At 31.1% G+C, this 20,609-nt stretch overlaps 2 protein-coding genes across 4 annotated transcripts; one reads left to right on the top strand and one right to left on the bottom strand.

Moving 5' to 3' along the window:
• Nucleotides 1-1,181: 1,181 nt before the first annotated feature.
• LOC111712733 (uncharacterized) lies at nucleotides 1,182-10,252 on the bottom strand (the record flags this gene model as incomplete). The annotated part of the gene is made up of 6 exons (XM_023487438.1): nucleotides 10,128-10,252; nucleotides 8,073-8,130; nucleotides 7,451-7,554; nucleotides 3,737-3,819; nucleotides 3,291-3,371; nucleotides 1,182-1,259 (listed from the first exon to the last, which is right to left on the bottom strand). Coding segments are annotated over exons 1-6 (423 nt in total), but the record flags the coding sequence as incomplete, so codon positions are not given.
• A 2,241-nt stretch (nucleotides 10,253-12,493) lies between these two features.
• On the top strand, nucleotides 12,494-17,946 carry LOC111712736 (uncharacterized). 3 transcript variants are annotated; one of them, XM_023487443.1, is made up of 8 exons: nucleotides 12,494-12,545; nucleotides 14,676-14,728; nucleotides 15,225-15,282; nucleotides 15,647-15,705; nucleotides 16,211-16,416; nucleotides 16,450-16,950; nucleotides 17,011-17,051; nucleotides 17,753-17,946. In XM_023487443.1, exons 1-8 carry the CDS (start codon nucleotides 12,495-12,497, stop codon nucleotides 17,771-17,773), a joined length of 990 nt encoding a protein of 329 aa, XP_023343211.1. In that variant the 5' UTR covers nucleotide 12,494; the 3' UTR covers nucleotides 17,774-17,946. The 3 variants fall into 3 exon arrangements, with proteins under 3 accessions (XP_023343211.1, XP_023343210.1, XP_023343209.1); XM_023487442.1 differs by having other exon boundaries at nucleotides 16,211-16,950; nucleotides 17,763-17,946; XM_023487441.1 differs by having other exon boundaries at nucleotides 16,211-16,950.
• The last annotated feature ends 2,663 nt before the right edge of the window (nucleotides 17,947-20,609 follow it).

Here is a 20,609-nt window from a genome sequence, read left to right as displayed (position 1 = left end):
CCCAGTTAGACACAACGCAATGAGAGCATATGAAAAAGTAGACAACCAAATTAAATATCAGTTGGTTAATAACTACAGGAAGTTCTTTTGTTTCTCAGCAATGGATGCGAGGGAATCAGCTGCGAAATATTGCACTGGCATTCAAAGTCTAATCTGTGTCTATCATATGAATCATTTATATAGAAAATAAATAATGTAGTTTTTCCATTTATGAAAGTTGTAAACTTGTGATACATTTGTAATATCTTAATCTCTGCTACAAAATAAATATTTAGATCTAAAAAAAGATATTGTTTATTATTCTCTTTGGTATCAAATAGCTTTAAAAAAATATGGAAGAAGACATTTTTCACTTTTCATGTTTCGTGGGAATTTGTAAATTTTTAGTTTTTCTTAACTACACATCAGGATATTAAAAATTTTGCATAATGTTTTGCTTATTTAACATGGCATGGTCAAGGGCTTTTCAAAACTGTTTATTTTATCATTTTTTGGACCTATTTTTTTGCAAACATAACTGAATTTCAATTTTTGCAAATTTCCAATTTGTCTTGCATATTTGGACATAAAACATGGGATTTAGAAGGGGGGGGGGGTCAGACTTCACATATAAAAAATAATTACTCGCCCAATACTGTATTTTATTCATACTTAAATGTATATATACTTTGGTGTAATTAAAAAGCTTTAAAATTATAAGATCTGCAAATTAGATTTCACAACTTCATATATAGTTAAAAAAGAGTTAGATATTTTTAGCATTTTTTTACTAAAAAATGCAGATGTGTGTACTTTTGTATGTCTAGATTTTAAAAGTAATGTAAGTGAAAAAAAATTCTTTTGAAATGTCAATCGGATTCGAAAAGATTTAAAACTTGGTTACTTTATAGAAAATAACAAAACTAGAGATTTAACAGATAATCTTTTCTGACTTAAAAAAAAAACTTTTAGAAATGTTGAATTAAGATTTTTACATTAAAAACCAGAGCAACTGTTGTCTTTGATTATTATTTTATTTGAGAATTTTACTGAATATTCTGTAACTTTGTGTCGAAAAATATTAAATGCACTGTAAGGAGTAGATTACTGAATATGCTCCTGGTTCAGTGGTAAAAAGCAAAAAACATTGGCATCATTATAAAATGGAAAGAAAAGACAAGTTGACCGCTGTAATTAATTACCTTGATGTAATGACAAATCTCCAAATTTTTCCAGGGAAACTTTTCTAGAGCTATGATAATTATTTCCAAGATATCATACTTGAAAATAGAATAAAATATTTCCAAGATATCATACTTGAAAATAGAATAAAGTATGTCCAAGATATCAAACTTGAAAATAGAATAAAATATTTCCAAGATATCAAACTTGAAAATAGTACAAAATATTTCCAGGATATCATACTTGAAAATCGAATAAAACATTTTCAAGATATCATACTTGAAAATAGAATAAAATATTTCCAAGATAGCATACTTGAAAATAGAATAGAATATTTCCAAGATATCATACTTAAAATAGAATAAAATATTTCCAAGATAACATACTTGAAAATAGAATAAAATATTTCCTAGATATCAAACTTGAAAATAGAATAAAATATTTCCAAGATAGCATACTTGACAATAGAAAAAAATATTTCCAAGATATTAAACTTGGAAATAGAATAAAATATTTCCAAGTTATAATACTTGAAAATAGAATAAAATATATCCTAGATATCATACTTGAAAATAAAATAAAATATTTCCAAGATAGCATACTTGAAAATAGAATAAAATATTTCCAAGATAGCATACTTGAAAATAGAATAAAATATTTCCAAGTTATAATACTTGAAAATAGAATAAAATATATCCTAGATATCATACTTGAAAATAAAATAAAATATTTCCAAGATAGCATACTTAAAAATAGAATAAAATATTTCAAAGATAGCATACTTGAAAATAGAATAAAATATTTCCTAGATATCATAATTGAAAATAGAATAAAATATTTCCAAGATAGCATACTTGAAAATAGAAAAGAATATTTGAAAATATGATGAAATTTATTCAAAGAAAACAACTATTTTTGAACATAACTTGCCCAGTTTTCAATATTTTTCAATTCTGTAAATTGTTTTGAACTCCGGTTTTCAAGCTGGATACCCATACTATTAATTGATTGTCAAATTATTCATTTTCGCTGACACTAGTGATTTTTTATCATTAAACCCCATTTGAGGGGCACATTTTTAAATTTTGTGAAAAATGTATTTTAAAAACATGCTTTTTAATTCCAAGTGGAATACTATTTAGCTTCTGTAAAATGATTTTAGAAAGGTTTCACTAGATTTTACCCCCCTACCCAGTATTCAAGACATAAGAGATGCATGAGTTCAATTCCAAATAAATATTTTATGTTAGTCAACGTTGGAAATTGTAGAGCAAAAATGTTTTGAATCTGTAATATATAATGTTTTGAATCTGTAATATGTTATGGTTTGAATCTGTAATATGTAATGTTTCAACCTGTAATATGTAATGTTTTGAATCTGTAATATGTAAGGTTTTGAACTTGTAATATGTAATGTTTTGAACCTGTAATATGTAATGTTTTGAATCTGAAAATATGTAATGTTTTGAATCTGTAATATGTAAGGTTTTGAATATCTGTAATATGTAATGTTTTGAATCTGTAATATGTAATGTTTTAAATCTGTAATATGTAATGTTTTGAACCTGTAATATGTAGCACGATAAATTTGCCTGTCTCATACTTGTGAGAAAAATAAAACAAAGTTGTAATGGTGATATGGTCTACATTTTACCTTCTTCTTTTGACTACCTTGAAAATAAATAAAAAACAACATCACTTTTTCAATGGAGGGTCAATTGAAATAACATATTTTTAAGACCAAAAATTGTCATTACCTTAAATTTAAAAAAACAAATTCTTTAGTACGATTTTGAACTTCAACTTTACGCTCAAGCTCAGGATTTACAGATCTTTAAAAAGTTTTATATGTCTCAAAAGCCAGTCTGTCCCTTTAAGACATTTTTTCGTGATGAGGAACAACATATGTTAAGAAACGTTGTATACTAATAAAATATACGTAAAAACGGGTGATTTGACATTACAAAATGTCCTTCCTTTAACAAATTTTGCATTCTTTATAAAATCTACAAATACGATAAGAAAAATCTTCATATTTTAAGTTTTTATTTTGCGTGCTTGGGCGGCGATAAAAGTCCTTTATAGTTTTATCTGAATTTAAGTAAGACTTTTTTTCGGATTTTTTTTACCTGAAGTTCTTTTGGTATATTTGATTTGGCTGTGATAGGCCATTGCAATGGTTTGTTTGCGTAGTTGGCGTTCATTATATCCTGAAATATTATTTTAAATATTTTTGCAAATTAGTTTTTTTTTATATCTAAATGTTTTTGAAAAGTTGGACTGGAGTTATGTATAACACTTCCCTATGGGCGAAATCATCTATATTTAACAAAAATGAACAAATGAAAATATGCTTTAAACGTCATTAGTGCAAATTGTCGTAAAAGTATTTTCAAAAAAGTTCATAGTAATTCGATCTTGGGATATCGTTTTTTTCATAAAAAAGAAAGTAGGAATCAAGTGGCATCAAGGGGGAAAGAACTCAGGCAGTTGGTGCAATAGCCTATTGTGCTAAAGATTACACAAGACGCACATTGGACGATTTTATTAAAAATAAATATATTTAAAAATATACCTTCTTTACAGTATCAGGATCATCGATGTACATCTCGTTTGACATAAAGGATACAAATCCTGCGGGGATTATCTCATAGGATACTATACAATTTACAAATTAATCTAAAGCGATCAAATTCATCATGTTTTGATTTTTTTTTATTATTCGTCAAAAATAGAATGAACGACTTTATATACTTTAATATTTAGATTAAAAAAAATATTAATATTTGGCAACTACGAAAACTCTACATTTATCGGGTGAAAAAGTTTTTGAAAGTTAAGTCTTCGTATTCTTCAACTAGACCCACTAATTTACCGTGTTTTTTCATGGAAATATCTAAGTTGGGTTTCCTCAACCTTCCTTTTCTTGAATTTTTATTCATCCTTTTTTTAACTTTTTTAACTAATTTAAGCCTTTAAACAAATAACAACTTTTCGAAACTTTAGGAAATCTAATAAGATCCGCAAGATTTTGACTTCCTTAATCTGGATCCGGATCCGAAAAAATATGCGGATCGGCGGATCCGAATCCAAGGGGTAAAATATCAACCAAAAACTGCAAAAAAAAATTTTTCTCCAAAAACCCTAATCTGAACTTTTGAAAAAAAAAGATTTAAAAATTTTTCTCATTTCTGAATGGTTCATCAAGTTTTAGGATGAAAATAAGCGAAAAAATAAAACTAAAATTTTGAAAAATATTTTTTGTTACAAAAATTCAGTAAATCTTAAAGAAATGATCTGAATCCGGATCAATTTTTTTCCAGTGCGGATCCAGGATCCGGATCTGGATCCGGATTTGCATCAAAATTAAATGGATCCCAAGCATCCTCATTTCAAATGAGGATGGATAGTGGATAAATGCATACATAGTTTAAACCTATTATTAATGTAATTTCAAAATTTGATTAATAACAGAAAATTCATGTTATTAAGTTTTTAAAAGAGAGTGGGGAGGGGAGGTCAAATTTCTATATTTATAATTTAATTTATTATGCGTAATTCAATTTCATTTTCCTAAATTAAAGTTAAAATGTATTTTAAAGGGACTGTAGGCTCAATTAAATAAGTATAACAGTTTTAAAACTATTTCCATCTATTTTTTTATGTAGATAAAGGTACTGTTTGCATAACTAACCCTCAATACAATTACATGAGATATTAGTTTCAAAACTAACACCAATGGCCCATTTCAAACAATGAGTGTTAGAAATGGGCCAACTCTGCAAAGTTATCTTTTTCAAGAGTATATATATCATTAAATCCAAGACGAGTAGAACAAAATTACACCATATATTTATAAAAATAGCTAAAACTATATAATGAAACAATAAATGTCAATTTTAAACCAATAATAAGGTGTGAGAATTAGATTTTGATGATTCTTGATTTCTTTTTCGAACATATCCGTATTTTGCAACAATTACAATGTATCAGATAATAACCTCTCTCTGACTCCTCTTCCTTCCATTTCTCTCAATGTATTGGATACTAACCTCCCTCTGACTCCTCTACCTTCCATCTCTCTTGATGTATCGAATACTAACCACTCTCTGACTCCTCTACCTTCCATCTCTCTTGATGTATCGGATACTAACCACTTTCTGACTTCTCTACCTTCCATCTTTCTCGATGTATCGGATACTAACCTCTCTCTGACTTCTCTACCTTTCATTTTTCTCGATGTATTGGATACTAACCTCTCTCTGACTTCTCTACTTTCCATTTCTCTCATGTATCGGATACTAACCTCTCTTTGACTTCTCTACCTTCCATTTCTCTCAATGTATTGGATGCTTACCTCTCTTTGACTCCTCTACCTTCCATCTCTCTTGATGTATCGGATACTAACCTCTCTTTGAATTCTCTACCTTCTATTAATCTCAATGTATCGGATACTATAAAACTCTCTCTGACTCTACCTTCTTTTTTTTCTTGCTGTATCGAATACTAACCTCTCTCGGACTCCTCTACCTTTGATTTCTCTAAATGTATCGAATACTAACATCTCTCTGACTCCTCTACCTTCCATTTCTCTTGATGTATCGAATATTAACATCTCTCTGACTCCTTTGCCTTCCATCTCTCTTGATATATCGGATACTAACCACTCTCTGACTCCTCTACCTTCCATCTCTCTTGATGTATCAGATACTAACCACTCTCTGACTCCTCTACCTTCCATCTCTCTCGATGTATCGGATACTAACAACTCTCTGACTCCTCTACCTTCCATTTCTCTCCATGTATCAAATACTAACCACTCTCTGACTCCTCTACCTTCCATTTCTCTTGATGTATCGGGTACTAACAAATCTCTGACTCCTCTACCTTCCATTTCTCTTGATGTATCAGATACTAACCAATCTCTGACTCCTCTACCTTCCATCTCTCTCGATGTATCGAATACTAACCTCTCTCTGACTCCTCTACCTTCCATCTCTCTCGATGTATCGGATACTAACAACTCTCTGACTCCTCTACCTTCCATTTCTCTCCATGTATCAAATACTAACCACTCTCTGACTCCTCTACTTCCATTTCTCTTGATGTATCGGATACTAACCTCTCTCTGACTCCTCTACCTTCCATTTCTCTTGATGTATCGGATACTAACCTCTCTCTGACTCCTCCACCTTTGATTTAACTAAATGTATTGGATACTAATCTCTCTTTAACTCCTCTACCTTCCATTTGTTTTAATGTATCCAATACTAACGCCTCTCTGACTCATCTACCATCCATTTCTTTTGATTTATCGGATACAAACCTCTTTCTACCTTCAAGTTCTCTCAATGGATCGGATACTAACTTCTCTTTAACTCCTCTGCCGCCATCCATTTCTCTTGAAGTATCTAATACTAACCTCTTTCTGACTCTTCTACCTTTCATTTCTCTTGATGTAACGAATACTAACCTCTTTTAGACTCCTCTACATTCCTTTTCTCTTGATGTAACGAATACTAACGCCTCTCTGACTCCTCTACGTTCCATTTCTCTCTATGGATCGGATACAACCTCTCTCTGACTCCTATGACTTCAAGTTCTCTCAATGGATGTCATACTAACCTCTCTCTGACTCTTCTACCTTCCATTTCTCTTGATGTATCGAATACTAACCTCTCTCTGACTCCTTTACCTTCTATCTCTCTTGATGTATCGAATACTAACCACTCTCTGACTCCTCTACCTTCCATCACTCTCGATGTATCGAATACTAACCACTCTCTTACTCCTCTACCTTCCATCTCTCTCGATGTATCAGATACTAACCACTCTCTGACTCCTCTACCTTCCATCTTTCTTGATGTATCGGATACTAAACACTCTCTGACTCCTCTACCTTCCATTTCTCTTGATGTATTGGATACTAACCACTCTCTGACTCCTCTACCTTCCATCTCTCTTGATGTATCGGATACTAACCACTCTCTGACTCCTCTACCTTCCATCTCTCTTGATGCATCGGATACTAACCACTCTCTGACTCCTCTACCTTCCATCTCTCTCGATGTATCGAATACAACCACTTTATGACTCCTCTACCTTCCATCTCTCTCGATGTATCGAATACTAACCACTCTCTGACTCCTCTACCTTCCATTATCTCAATGGATTGGACGGATACTAACCTCTCTCTGACTCCTCTACCTTCCATTATCTCAATGGATTGGACGGATACTAACCTCTCTCTGACTCCTCTACCTTCCATTATCTCAATGGATATACTAACCTCTCTCTGACTCCTCTACCTTCCATTTCTCTCGATGTATCGGATGACAGAGAAACATCCCGCTTTGTTCCTCAGACAAAACATCCAACTGATTTCTGGTTCGCCTTTATAGGGAATGTTGGTATAATTCGAAATGACCCTCCTCTAGAGAGGGCCATCCCTGATTCACAAAAACCATTTTCGAATCAATATCGTGAAAGATATCGTTCTTTTTCAAGCTTAAAGGGACTGCAAGTGTAATTTCAAGTGACCTTCCATAAGAAGATAGCAATGCACGAATTACAATAATACCCTTGAAACTTTAATTTGATCAAAATTAAGTGAAAATAAATGAAATTTCATTTCTTAGTTTTTCTATTCACCTAAAAAGATATTATTTTTTACACTTTATCTATTTATTTGTTTTTTTAATTATTAATCAATAAATCTTTATATTTCGCGTTTTTTAAAATTCTTTTAAAAAATTTTTTTTAAACATTTTATCTATTTATTTGTTTTAATTGTTTTATCAATAAATCTTCATATTTTCACTTTTCTGCATTTATTTGAATTTTTTTTCTTGTTTTTTTATGAAAATTTCATCTTTTACAATTTTTTTTTCATCTTGCTGTTATATTCCTACCTTTCTTTGCTCTGATCAACTATCCCAGTCCCTTTACCCACCACAACATCACTCCAAGCTTTAATAATAAGAATATTATGCAGTAGACAGATCTGCTGCTTTAGTAATTGTAAATTGGCAATAAAGTCCGAAAATAAAAACCCCGGTTGTTTAAATAGAATTGCTATTCACGGATTGTAGGATTTAAGTATTCACTAGTTAAAACATTTCACTATACAATATTTTTCTTTGTCGGAGACGAAGGTAAATGCCGGAGTATATTCTATGGTATTAGACTGCTCAGAAACAGGGAATGGGTTGGAAAGACGACATTACGTTGGATAAAAGTGGGAGGCAGATTTAAGTGCAACAAGAGGTTAGGGTTAATTAATATATTAATTGATTTAATTAACAACTAATTATTAGTTTAGATGTCAAGGTTGAGGTGAATGTCAGCAATGAAGGATTAAGTTCATCAAGTGCAGGTAGAGATGGGTATCAGGTAGAGATGGGTATCAGGTAGAGATTTGCAGGTAGAAATGGGCATCAGGTAAAGATTTGCAGGTAGAGATTTGCAGGTAGAGATGGGCATCAGGTAGAGAATTGCAGGTAGAGATGGGCATCAAGTAGAGATTTGCAGGTAGAGATGGGCATCAGGTAGAGATTTGCAGGTAGAGATGGGTATCAGGTAGAGATTTGCAGGTAGAGATAGGCATCAAGTAGAGATTTGCAGGTAGAGATGGGCATCAAGTAGAGATTTGCAGGTAGAGATGGGCATCAGGTTGAAATGGGTAAAGCTTTGGGTAGATTAAAGATAGCTCTCAAGGTAGGTTTAGGACTACGCTTTAGATGTATTCAGGATAATTTGTTAGACAGGTTCAGTACAACTCTTTAGGTAGATTAAGGATAACTCTCAAGGTAGGTTTGAGATAACTCTTTAGAAAGTTTTCAAATAACTCTTTAGGTTAGATTTAGGATAAATCTTTAGTTACATTAAGAATAACTTAAGATATATTTAGGATAGGTTTAGAACTGCAATTGGTTGGCTCAGCTCGGATATTCAAAATGTACACTGGTTGTTCGTAGTAGTCAGAACCAAATATCAAATATATTAGGTGGCAAATTTAAAATTTTTTTAAAAAAACGTTATTGGCAGAGCTGTAACTAAAGTGGGGAGGGGGGCTGGGTGTGTTCTTTTGCCTGTTTTAGTTGAATATATTATTTTTCAAAGATACATCCACAGTTTAACCCAGAACCAAGAAAACGTAGTTTTTTAAATCTACTTATAATGGATTTTAATTTTGGAATTAAATGATTTTTTGGCGCGCTTTGAAACTGGTTCTGCATTTTTTATGGCTATTTATTTTTTTACAATTATTGAGATGTAGGTATAATATTATAAACCCCATTAAAAATGTCAAGACACCATCTTATTAATTCTTTTGATGACTTCAAAGTTCTGTGACAGTAAAAAAGAAAAACAAAATCTTTATAATAGTAAAAATAGCAATAATAATAATAATAATAATAATAATAATAATAATAATAATTAAAACGTCCAAATAAAAATAGCTATTAAAGTATAAAGTATAAGTGTATAACTTACCAAAAATATATCAAACTAAATATAAAACAACTTAAATATAAAATTAACCAAAAATTACATTAATAAAAAATAGTACTAACCAAAAATATAACTGACCAAATATATAACTAACCAAATATATAACTAATTAACCAAATATATAACAAACCAAAAATATAACTAACCAAAAATATAACTAACCAAAAATATAACTAACCAAACATATAACTATATTTTTTTGATAAAAAACTTAAACATTTTTTTGATAAAAAACTTAAACATTTCCCGAAGAAATTGAGTCTTTGCCATAAACCCAAATTTTCCAATCCTTGACCGAAGAGAATTTAAAGTTCAAAATATCTAAGGTCTACAAAATTGAGTTTGGAAAAGGCCGAGAAAATCAAAGTTTGTAGCAAAAACTCAATTCCTTTACCTGGGTTGTACAGTGACATTTTTGCCAGATATTATTATTATTATTCTATAGATTTTACCTGGGTTGTACAGTGACATTTTTGCCAGATATTATTATTATTATTCTATAGATTTTTGATCTATCTTGATCCAAGCTTGCCTTGTTTTCAACTGACAACTTTTGTTGATATTGGATTTAAGAAGCAAAAATCACCCGTCCCCCCTTCCAATAAAACATCCCCCCTCCCCTCCCATACCTCACTTCAAATAAACCCTGCCCCCCCCCCCACCGCTGCATGCAATAAATATTTCTGAACTAAAAATGAACCTAAATGGAAAGTATTTAAATGATTTTTTTTTGTACAAAATATAATAATCTTTGTTGTACTTTTTTATATCGCTAAAAAGATTTCTCGAAATTTATATTTTCTTTTTTGTACTTTTAGTACTACAGCTACAAGATTTATATTGTTTATTTGCATTAAAGCTCTAGCGTTATTTTGTACTGCAAGTATATTTACTCGTTACTTTTAAAAATACAGAAACTTTTCATACTTTTTATACTTATTTGTTAAGCGGTAAATCTTTTTTCTAAATATCTTTCTCCGACCCCATAACTCCAAGAAAAAAATTGGCTGATTTTTTTATGCAAGAGTCTGTGTTTTATAAAAGTTTTAAAAACACATATCTTCTTTCTTGATCTATAACTTGTATCACGGTTTGATATAAATGTCAACGTTTTTTTAAAAAATTTTGTTTTAATTTTCCGAAACTTTTTTGAAATTATCTAATTTGAAATTTCCGAGCACCGTATAACCTTTAAAGTGAGAGATCTAAATATTCAAAAATTATTAGCCCTCGAAAAAAAGAGAATTGGGCATGATTTCATGCAAAGACTAGGGTAGAGGCTGTCGGTTAAAAAATAGTACATTCACTTTTTTATGAGCCACCGATCTAATAAATGGATGTCAATCATATGTCAAATGTTATCGTTTTCCACTCCTCCCTTTGTTTTTTAATTATAAATTAAAACCGGCTTACACTGTAAAAATGCTCAAACTTCTTTACCTTTTCAACGCCATTATAGTTGTAAACATATTTATAAATTTTTTTTAGCATAGATTGGGAAAAATAATGGTAAAAGAGTTAGTTGATGTTAAAAAAATAATTAATAACGCTAAATAGCTTTTTTAATAATAAATAATAACAGATCTAAAAGCCCTTGAAAAATGGATGTTATTATTAAATATTCAAACTTGAAATGAATAGGTCACCAACGTGTAAAAAAATATGTATTTACAACATGAAAAAAAAAAACAATTAAATATTTGATTAGAAACTTATTGAATCAAGATGAAGCTTTCAGCGGATCTTCTTCATCGGGACTGCCGAGTCATTCAGTTTATTAAAGCAAAATCGTCTCCTTCCGCAGCGTGGAGGGAGCGTTGGCCTGCATCTTCAAATAGAAACTCAGGTCATGATATTGGCTTGGATTTGTCATGCATCCAGAACGTGACTTCAGACGTGGCGTTGTTCATTTCCGGCTAATGGACAAATCTTGCATACAACTAGGACATGCTGGCTGTTGTTATCCATCCACCTCCCCCTGGAAACTTCAAGTTTGGTATATACGTATATATAACCAGTCCATGTAATTAGCTCTGAATACGGCCAATAAGGAAGATCAATGGAAATAATTTGATTATTTTTTTCTTTTCATCTCTTCAAAACATCTACAAGTATAAAGCACAGGGGAAATAATTATCACATTTTATTCTAATAAAAGTATTTACTCGAATAATTGTTAAATTTGATTTAAATATTTAATCTAAATTTAAACAATTTCTGATGAAGAATAGATTCCCCTGGTGTTAGGAGAAGAACCTCTGATTAAAGGATAAAATGAACAGAAGTTAGAGTTTTCATACCATTCACCCTCAGGCAAGCATCAAACATAGATAGATCTTTCTTTAAAAATACTCATTAAAATGTCGGTTTATTCATTATTTAAACTAAAAGGACCCCCGGCCCCCCATGTCCCCCAATTTGAAAGTCTAGCTCAGTTTAATTCTTTCTATCATTTGTTGATGTTTTTAAAACGTATTTTTTCTGGATAACATTTTTTTTTCACAAAACATAATTACAATTTAAAATGATTGAAGTAAGGGCATTTTAAAAATTCAGTTATTGAATAAAATCTGTGTCAATATTAGGGGTTTGTAAAGAAAATATCTTGAAAATTCCGCAAATCTACGAACATTTTCGAAACACTTTTTGCGCGCAATTCTGTAGTTTTACAAGGAAATGAATTTTGCGGAATCAAGCAAAAACGATGTACATTTAAATTCTGCGCAAAATGCGGAATTTTGGCGAAATTTTTAATGGGGGGGGGGATTACATGTTTCAAATTTTCTTTTGCCAATTGATCAATGAATGATGAGTAGGAGATGAGAACTCTTCTCCTTCTTGTATTCCTGATCTCAAACTATGATTATCAGGTAGGTTTATTATTGTTCATTATATACCCGAGTTGAGACGGGAGATTTATTACAGTTCATAATATACCCGAGTTGAGACGGGAGGTTTAATATAGTTCATTATATACCCGAGTTGAGACGGGAGGTTTATTATAGTTCAATATATACCCGAGTTGAGACGGGAGGTTTAATATAGTTCATTATATAACCGAGTTGAGACGGGAGGTTTATTATTGTTCATTATATACCCAAGTTGAGACGGGAGGTTTATTAGTGTTCACTATATACCCAAGTTGAGACGGGAGGTTTATTATTGTTCATTATATACCCGAGTTGAGACGGAAGGTTTATTATTGCTCATTATATACCCAAGTTGAGGCGGAGATTTATTAAAGTTCCATTTATACCTGAGATAAGTCGCGGGGGGGGGGGGTAATAATAGTTCATCATATATACAGAAGTTGAAGGAATTGAAGGATTACAATCCATATTAGATGTCTATCTATACAAATATTCAATTATCTACATTTAACCACCCTCAAGAAATTAATTGATAGGGTTTCCTTTCTCAATGATTTCAAAGATCAAGTCCCTAAATTTTTAAGAAATATTAGTTGAGCGTTTTTTTAATTCTTTTTGCTAGTCGCTGACTTTGAGAATTCTACTTTTTATCAGAACAAAGGTTAAAAAAAACGAGAGAATAATTTATCATGAAATTTTTTCTTGTTCATCCATTTTTTTATTTTTTGGGTCATTACAGCTTCGCAAATGGCATATCAGTATAAAATTTGAAAACTTAAGTGTCAATCTCTTAAACTAAAATAGTTTTTTGGGGGGATGAAAAAGGGGTACATTGATAGACCGAAAATCTTTTTTATATTTTATATACTTCTCATTTTGAAATGCTTTTCATAAAAGTTAAAACTTCTTGACTTTTAATTAAATTCAAATTTGAAATTAGAGGAGTTTTTGAAAAAAATGAATTTAAAGGGACAGTAAAGGAAAAATGAAAGGGGGTATTGGCTGAAAGCTAATCACTTTAGCTCTTGATCTCGACCCATGAAAGTCATATCTGATGTTCCTGTCTCGAGAAATTGATATAAAACTGTGTCAAATCTATACGAAAATTAATATATATACAATTTTGTATAAAAGTACTGAGTTTAAACAGATCATATTCAGCAAATAAGTGTGATTTAAGTTTCAGATTTTCAAAATTTTACATATATGAATTTTCGTTTAATTTTAACACAGTTTTATATCAATTTCTCGAGATAGGAACATCAGATAAAACTTTCATGGGTCGCGATCAAGAGCTAAAGTGATTAGCTTTCAGCCTATACCCCCTTTCATTTTTCCTTTACTGTCCCTTTAATTTAGGGAATTAGGTGAGATTATACAAATTTACAGGCAGATGCTGTAAAGGTTTTAACATTTCAAAACTGTATTCTCTATAATCATCTATTAACTATGCAAACTATTAACACTTAGGAATAAACAAACCAAAAAACTCGTTTGAAAACAATCGTTTCGGTTTAGGCTTATCTAAGAAAATTATTTAAAATTATAGAAAATTCTCAGATATTTTTATTATAACCTTTTAAAAGTCTAAAACCTTTAAAAGTTTAAAGAAAAAAAATGTAGTCATTGCTAAAGTGTTTGGTAAACAATACGGCTGAAAAGCCCTAGAATAAGATTGTGCAAGTTTATGGACACAAGGTAAAATTTGACTAAAAGATTTAATCTTTTTACATTTTTCCGAGGAACTTTTACAAATTTTGTCATTGAAAGTTAAGTTCCAAATTTTTGTTTTTAAATGGCATTTTATGATAATTTTCATCCGAAATTTTTTTTTTACTTTAAACAACCAAAGTTTTTTTCTTTCTATTTTCTAGTTTCTCTCTATGTAGTATAGTGTGTAGAGTGTATACAGTGCTCCATTTAATAATATTTTAACATTTATTGATATAAATGATTTTTTGATTTTCAGCTGTATCAGGGATTTTCATTGTTTCAATACAAAATTAATAAAGATTCTTTTTTGAACATAATTTTTAATCTTTTTTATATTAAAAAAAACGAAAGAATCCCCCAGCCTCCTTTTTTTCTAAATAATCGGGACAAAATTGTAAAAAAATATATTTTAACCAGGTAAACTGTAAACAAGAAGATCCTACTGAAGACATTCTGGAGGATGGAAACAGGTTTAGATATTTCTAGATTGGAAACCCAGCTTTGCCTGGAGATCTAAACGATAAATCAAATCAATTAAGTTTCTGTGTTCTGACTATTTTCCCACCTGATATTTGTGGCAAATCAGTTAAGGGGTTTATGTTTCAAATTGCCTGCCTTTTTTCGCAAAAATGTTATATTTGGTTTATCTCAAATATTTGAAATGAGACAATAATCATCCAGCTCTCTATAATTCCCAGTGGAGTTAGCACACTGGAGGAAAGTTCTTAGCTTATCTTGAATCTTTTTAATTGGAGTATAAGTGTGGTCTCAATCCTTTAAATCCTTTAAATTTTGAAAGAATTTTTTTTTTTGGCAGCAAAAGTGGGATGGCTGCAAAATAAGCGACAAAAAAACGCTTTATTCGTCAAACAAATTTGTTTATTTGGCAGTCATCCAACTTTTGCTGCCAATTAAGCAATTATTTGTTGAATGTAAGTGATTAAAAAAAATTGTAAAACTGTTTAGTCTTCAGAAGCGAGAAGAAGGTCCTGGCTATACTTTAAGGATTCTTAAACGTTCTCAGGTTAGAAATGATCCTGACAATTTTGCTTTAAAATTTTAAATAAACATTGGCCAGTGACACACTCTTTTCCCTTTAAAAAACTATGCCTATCATAGGGTGTCCATTTATTAAATGATTTGACCCTAAAAACGTTCAGAAAAAAAAACATCAACATATTTTGAACCGTCCTTAAACATTCCAGAGCCATCTGGAACGACAAAAATTTGGGGTACAATCAATTTAACCGTTTTGACGCTTATGGATCTGAAGTACAAACCAACACCCCAGTCTAATATGCCTCTACTCTGAACTATTATAAAAGTGCAGGTTCTGACTAAAAGAAATATTTTTCAATTTTGATAAAATTTCACAATCCACAAAATAGGTGGTTGACGATGACCTCGAGGAAGATCCAGAAGGTTATCAAGATGACATATCAGCTGGGTAAATAAAACTACTATTGGAAACATTCTACTCATCAAATCACTCCGGAGTATCTTTACAGTGTTTCAGTTGGAAACTCTTATTTTTAACACTCTGAGCTGAAAAATTTAGAATTGGATACCTTTAATCCTGATTGCTTCATCTGAATATCCAATGTGGACCCTTTTAATTTCCTCCTTAATCCACTCTTTTTCTTACTTTTTGGATTTCCGAACTTTGTTTTACCAATAAGAGTCCATTCATTAAACTTTAATTTTTCGGATGCAAGAGAAGTTTTTTAAATGTCAAAACATAATACAGAATAATGTAAGAAATGAAAAATATATTTTTTACAAATATTAACATTTGACACATTTTAACATCATTCATATATTTTTTCATTTTTATTTAGAAGTTTTAGATCTAAAGCTCAAATAATAAAGAAGTAATGAAGAATTTTTGATTATTAGTGTTAGCTGTTTTTAAAAAAACCGGGATAGGATTAAAGAAAATTAATCTCCTTTAGGAAAAGAAGCAACGTGTTCAACACTCGTGTAATGAAGAGGTCTAAGGCACCTGATTACCTGAAACGAATAATGAAGCGCAGTCAACAGAAAAATCCTCCTCCTTCCAATCATGAGTATATGAAACGAATTATGAAACGAAATGAATATCTTAAAAGGATAATGAAAAAATCTGATTCATTTGACATGCGTCTAATGAAGAAAGCAGATCCCTATGATATGCGATTAATGAAGAAAGCAGATCCCTATGATATGCGATTAATGAAGAAAGCAGATCCCTATGATATGCGATTAATGAAGAAAGCAGATCCATTTGACATGCGTCTAATGAAAAAAGCAGATCCTTATGACATGCGTCTCATGAAAAAAGCTGATCCCTTTGAAATGCGATTAATGAAGAAAGCAGATTCCTTTGACATGCGCCTGATGAAAAAATCAAATCCTATTGATATGCGCCTGATGAAAAAAGCAGATCCATATGACGTCCGCCTGATGAAAAAATCAGATCCTTATGACATGCGTCTCATGAAAAAAGCCGATTCCTTTGACATGCGATTAATGAAAAAAGCAGATCCCTATGACCTGCGTCTAATGAAAAAAGCCGATTCCTTTGACATGCGTCTAATGAAAAAAGCAGATCCCTATGACCTACCTCTAATGAAAAAAGCCGATCCCTATGACATGCGCTTAATGAAGAAGGCAGATTCTCTTGATGAGTATGATTCTGAAGAAATTATGCAAGGTTTGTAAGAATTTTATTGTTTTTATTTTTCTCTGATTTCTTAGTTTTTTTTCATTTTAGACAAAACAGAGGAATACTCTGAAGCTGATTTAGAGGACCAGGTAAAAGCATCAACTAAAGAAATAAACAATCCCGAACTGAAAACTTTAGAATGGTGGATATCGAGATTAATGCTTGATTCTCTCTTTTTCTTAATATCGAGACTAACCTAATCTTGTATCCTAAAAAGTATATAAAATTCAACCAATCAGAGTTGTGTATATTAAGCCGATAAATTTGAAATTTTGCCCGCCATTTAGGATTAACATACAGAAACGGGAGGAACTCTCTAATTCTAAAAATTCGGTTTTTGATTTTTTTCCTCTATATCCTAGAAATAACAGTTTAAGAAGAAAATCAAAAGTGTGTCCACTGGATACTCAGATTAAGTAATCAGGATTAGGAATATCTCATTATAGAGTTTTCAGCTCATAACGGAAAACTTTAGAATTGAATTATAGTCGCTTAATCTGAAAATCCACTGTGGACACTTTTGATTTCTGCTTAATCCAATATTTTTCTCTCTTTTTGGATATCACTATTTTGTTCCGACTTATGAGAGTTTTGTCATTGATTAGCGCCCCAAAATTTCTAAATTTCTCGGCTTCTTAATGGCCGATCGGGTTTCCTCAAAGGCCCATGAGATTGGTTGAATTTTAAACACTTTTCTGGGTACAAACTAAAGATTAAATTAATCTTGATATTAATAAAAAATGGGACCAAGTATTGATTTCGATATCCACAATTCAACTCTGATTAATAGTTCTATTTAGGTTTGAATTGAGTTAATGTGTCTGCTCTTGAATTGTGATATCAATAAATAGAGAGATGTATGTGAAGTCCAGAATTAATATTTATGTTTATTTATGTCATTTGTGTTGTCCTACTCATTGTGCAATATAAAACACTTATTAATCAATGCACTTTAATACACTTAATAAAGAGGCTGAGAACTAATATGAAGTTAACTATTTTCTCTGAAAATGTATAAACGTATAAAAGGGTCGTTTTCGCTTTGTTTATAAAACGGTGAAAAAAACGAAACGCGTTGTTTTTAAAAACGATAGTTTTTGATAAAGATTGTTTTTTGAAATAAAAAAAGGAAGTCGTTTTTTAGCTATAGCTCGTCATTTCATTATAATAGGTCGTTTTTAATTTTTGACGATCATTACCGACGACCCTTCATTCACGACCGTAAACAATGACTTTCGTTAACGATTGTTAACATCCTTTTTAATCAAATTAGATTGTTTGGTCGGAAAACCCTTAGATCAGAAAAATCTTGATAAAAAAACCATTTAAGACGACATTCATAGCCTCATCTTCCTAAAAAAAAAATTAATTAATTGTCATAAAACACAGATGTATCCGCTAATTTTTTTCAAAAACTATCTATTTGAAAATATACGATCGTATCGTGTTTTTTTTTTACATTTCAAAATAAGTGATTCGTACGTTGTGAAACATCGTTTTTTTGATCGTTTTTAAAATCGGTTAACAACCCTAGTTATAAGACCTTGTTGGTTCAAGTTTAGCTAAGCATACCAGGAAAATAAAATAGTTTAATGCTTACATGTCTAACCTATAGATCCTAGTGTTTTCCCTGTCACTCATTGGCATCATAGAAAGAATTTATATTAGAACTTAAAACTTAACACAATATTTGTTTTGTATATTTGTAGTCTACTTATGAAGACCCTTATAAACATAAAATAAAAAATGAAAAGACAATTATTTGATACATGAATATTTCTACATAATATTTATTATTACATTGTTTCTCTTTTGATGTTTGATCGATACCTTGTCAGATTATAACACTGTTCAAACATCATCCACAATTTTGATAAGATAAAGGTTTAAAGGAAACCATTGTGAATCTGTCAAACTTCTCTCTAAATGAAGCTTTACTTAAAATTACTAAAATCCCATTTGATTTATCCGTTTCCATATTTAAAAAGTACACTTTAAAAAATCAAAACTTGTTGATTGCTTTCCAATTTTTACAAAAACTGAACCAAAGCAGGAATATATCGTGTGGACTTTGTTTTCACCATTAGCAATGGGTGTGAACCCATTCTTGTTAACTGTAGTAGACTTTGCCATCCACCATTAACAAATTTTTTAATTCTCGTTGAAGCTTTAGTCGACTTTGACGTGTAAACCCATTTTTGTTAACTGTAGTAGACTTTGACATCCACAATCTAAGCCCATTCTCGTAGACTTTTAAGATTTGAGAGACCCTCAATTTGTAGAGTGGCATGCCAAACTCACATCGGTACCCTTTCTTTAACCCTTTTTTCATCAAGAATTACGCAATGATATCATTCTTTTTCTTCTGAAGTTGATTATCCAGAAAATCCAGGTTAACAGTGTTTGTTTTTAGTTTAGTTAAATATGAACTTCGTTACCAGCTGATTATAGAATTCATAATTGTTATGAAATGTCTCTTGAGGATTTTCAGAGATTCGAAACTTTATATCCGGCATAACATGAGTCACGGACACCCTACAAATTGCAAATTACAAGATATATATTTTTCATTTCCAATTTAAAGGTAAAAAATAGAAAAGCCGACTTTTTTCCCAGTTGATACTTGAACTAGGTTTAAAGAATTTGGGCCAAACCTAGAAACGGATCAACCACGCCTCTTTAATCAGTGATTCAGGATTTCTCCATGTTCTACAGATGGTACTTAAACAGATTTGAATCGACAGTAGGTGGTAAACCGACCTAGCTCAAATTTATTAGATTTAGTTTGAAACAGAATTTTCGGGACTTGAAAGTTGGTGAGATAACAAAGTGTTAATAATTTTGAAAAACCTTCAGTTAGATTTTACTAAAAAATTTTAGGTTTCTTTTCAAATAATGGCGGTGCAAAAAAACATGAGGGGATTCATAAATTTTTTTTCTACCTTCAGAGCTGGGAACTTTAAAAATGAATACTCATAATCATGATCGCTTGACCTCGATATATACTGCGGGCACTTTTAATCTGAGAACCAATACAAACTGTACCTTTCCATATCTTCATTTTAGTTATTCCCCCCCCCCCCTTAATAACAGCTCCTTTCACCCCCTGACTGGGTAGGATTACCATGCGGGATATAGAATAAAGATAAGATTATTCTGCAGATTAATAAAAGGTCGAGCTCAAGCATTGATTTCGAGAGTTTTCAATTCAAGAGTTCCTGACTTATCTATAAATTGTTAATCCGAGTAAACCTCAAATATCGTCTTTTATCGGATCAAATTTTGATTTGGTTTCAACAGACGGAAGTTCTCTGAAAAAAACTCTTCGGAAATTGCGTCCTAAATTCTAAAACAGTACTGGAAATAAAGTCCTACTATTTAAAGACTTTCTTTTCTTGAACTTTTTTTCTGGTTCTAGCATGATTTTATACAAAATGTCAACGGCCTCTTATTGTGTAAAATGCACGGTAACAAAGGATGTTTACAACCACGGAAAAAAGAGACTTTGAATATTAAATACACTACTGCCTCTCCATGTATAATAAAACAAGTCATTCGTATGTATGTTCCCTATAGCCGGCCTAACGGCTGGACCGAATGGGCTGACATTTATTGAGAGAACCCATGGGGGTAACAAAGGCTAAAGA

The sequence above is a fragment of the Eurytemora carolleeae genome, unplaced genomic scaffold, assembly GCF_000591075.1.
Source record: "Eurytemora carolleeae unplaced genomic scaffold, Eaff_2.0 scaffold1322, whole genome shotgun sequence".
Classification (NCBI taxonomy): Eukaryota; Metazoa; Arthropoda; class Copepoda; order Calanoida; family Temoridae; genus Eurytemora; species Eurytemora carolleeae.
Note: the sequence above shows the minus strand (reverse complement) of the source record. Positions and strands in the feature narration are given on the sequence as shown.

Coding starts and splice junctions, on each gene's coding strand:
- LOC111712736 (XM_023487441.1), top strand. CDS start 12,495: ATGAGAACTCTTCTCCTTCTTGTATTCCTGATCTCAAACTATGATTAT. Junction 14,729..15,224: donor ATTCTGGAGGATGGAAACAG/GTTTAGATATTT, acceptor AAAACTGTTTAG/TCTTCAGAAGCGAGAAGAAG. Junction 16,951..17,010: donor TTCTGAAGAAATTATGCAAG/GTTTGTAAGAAT, acceptor TTTTCATTTTAG/ACAAAACAGAGGAATACTCT.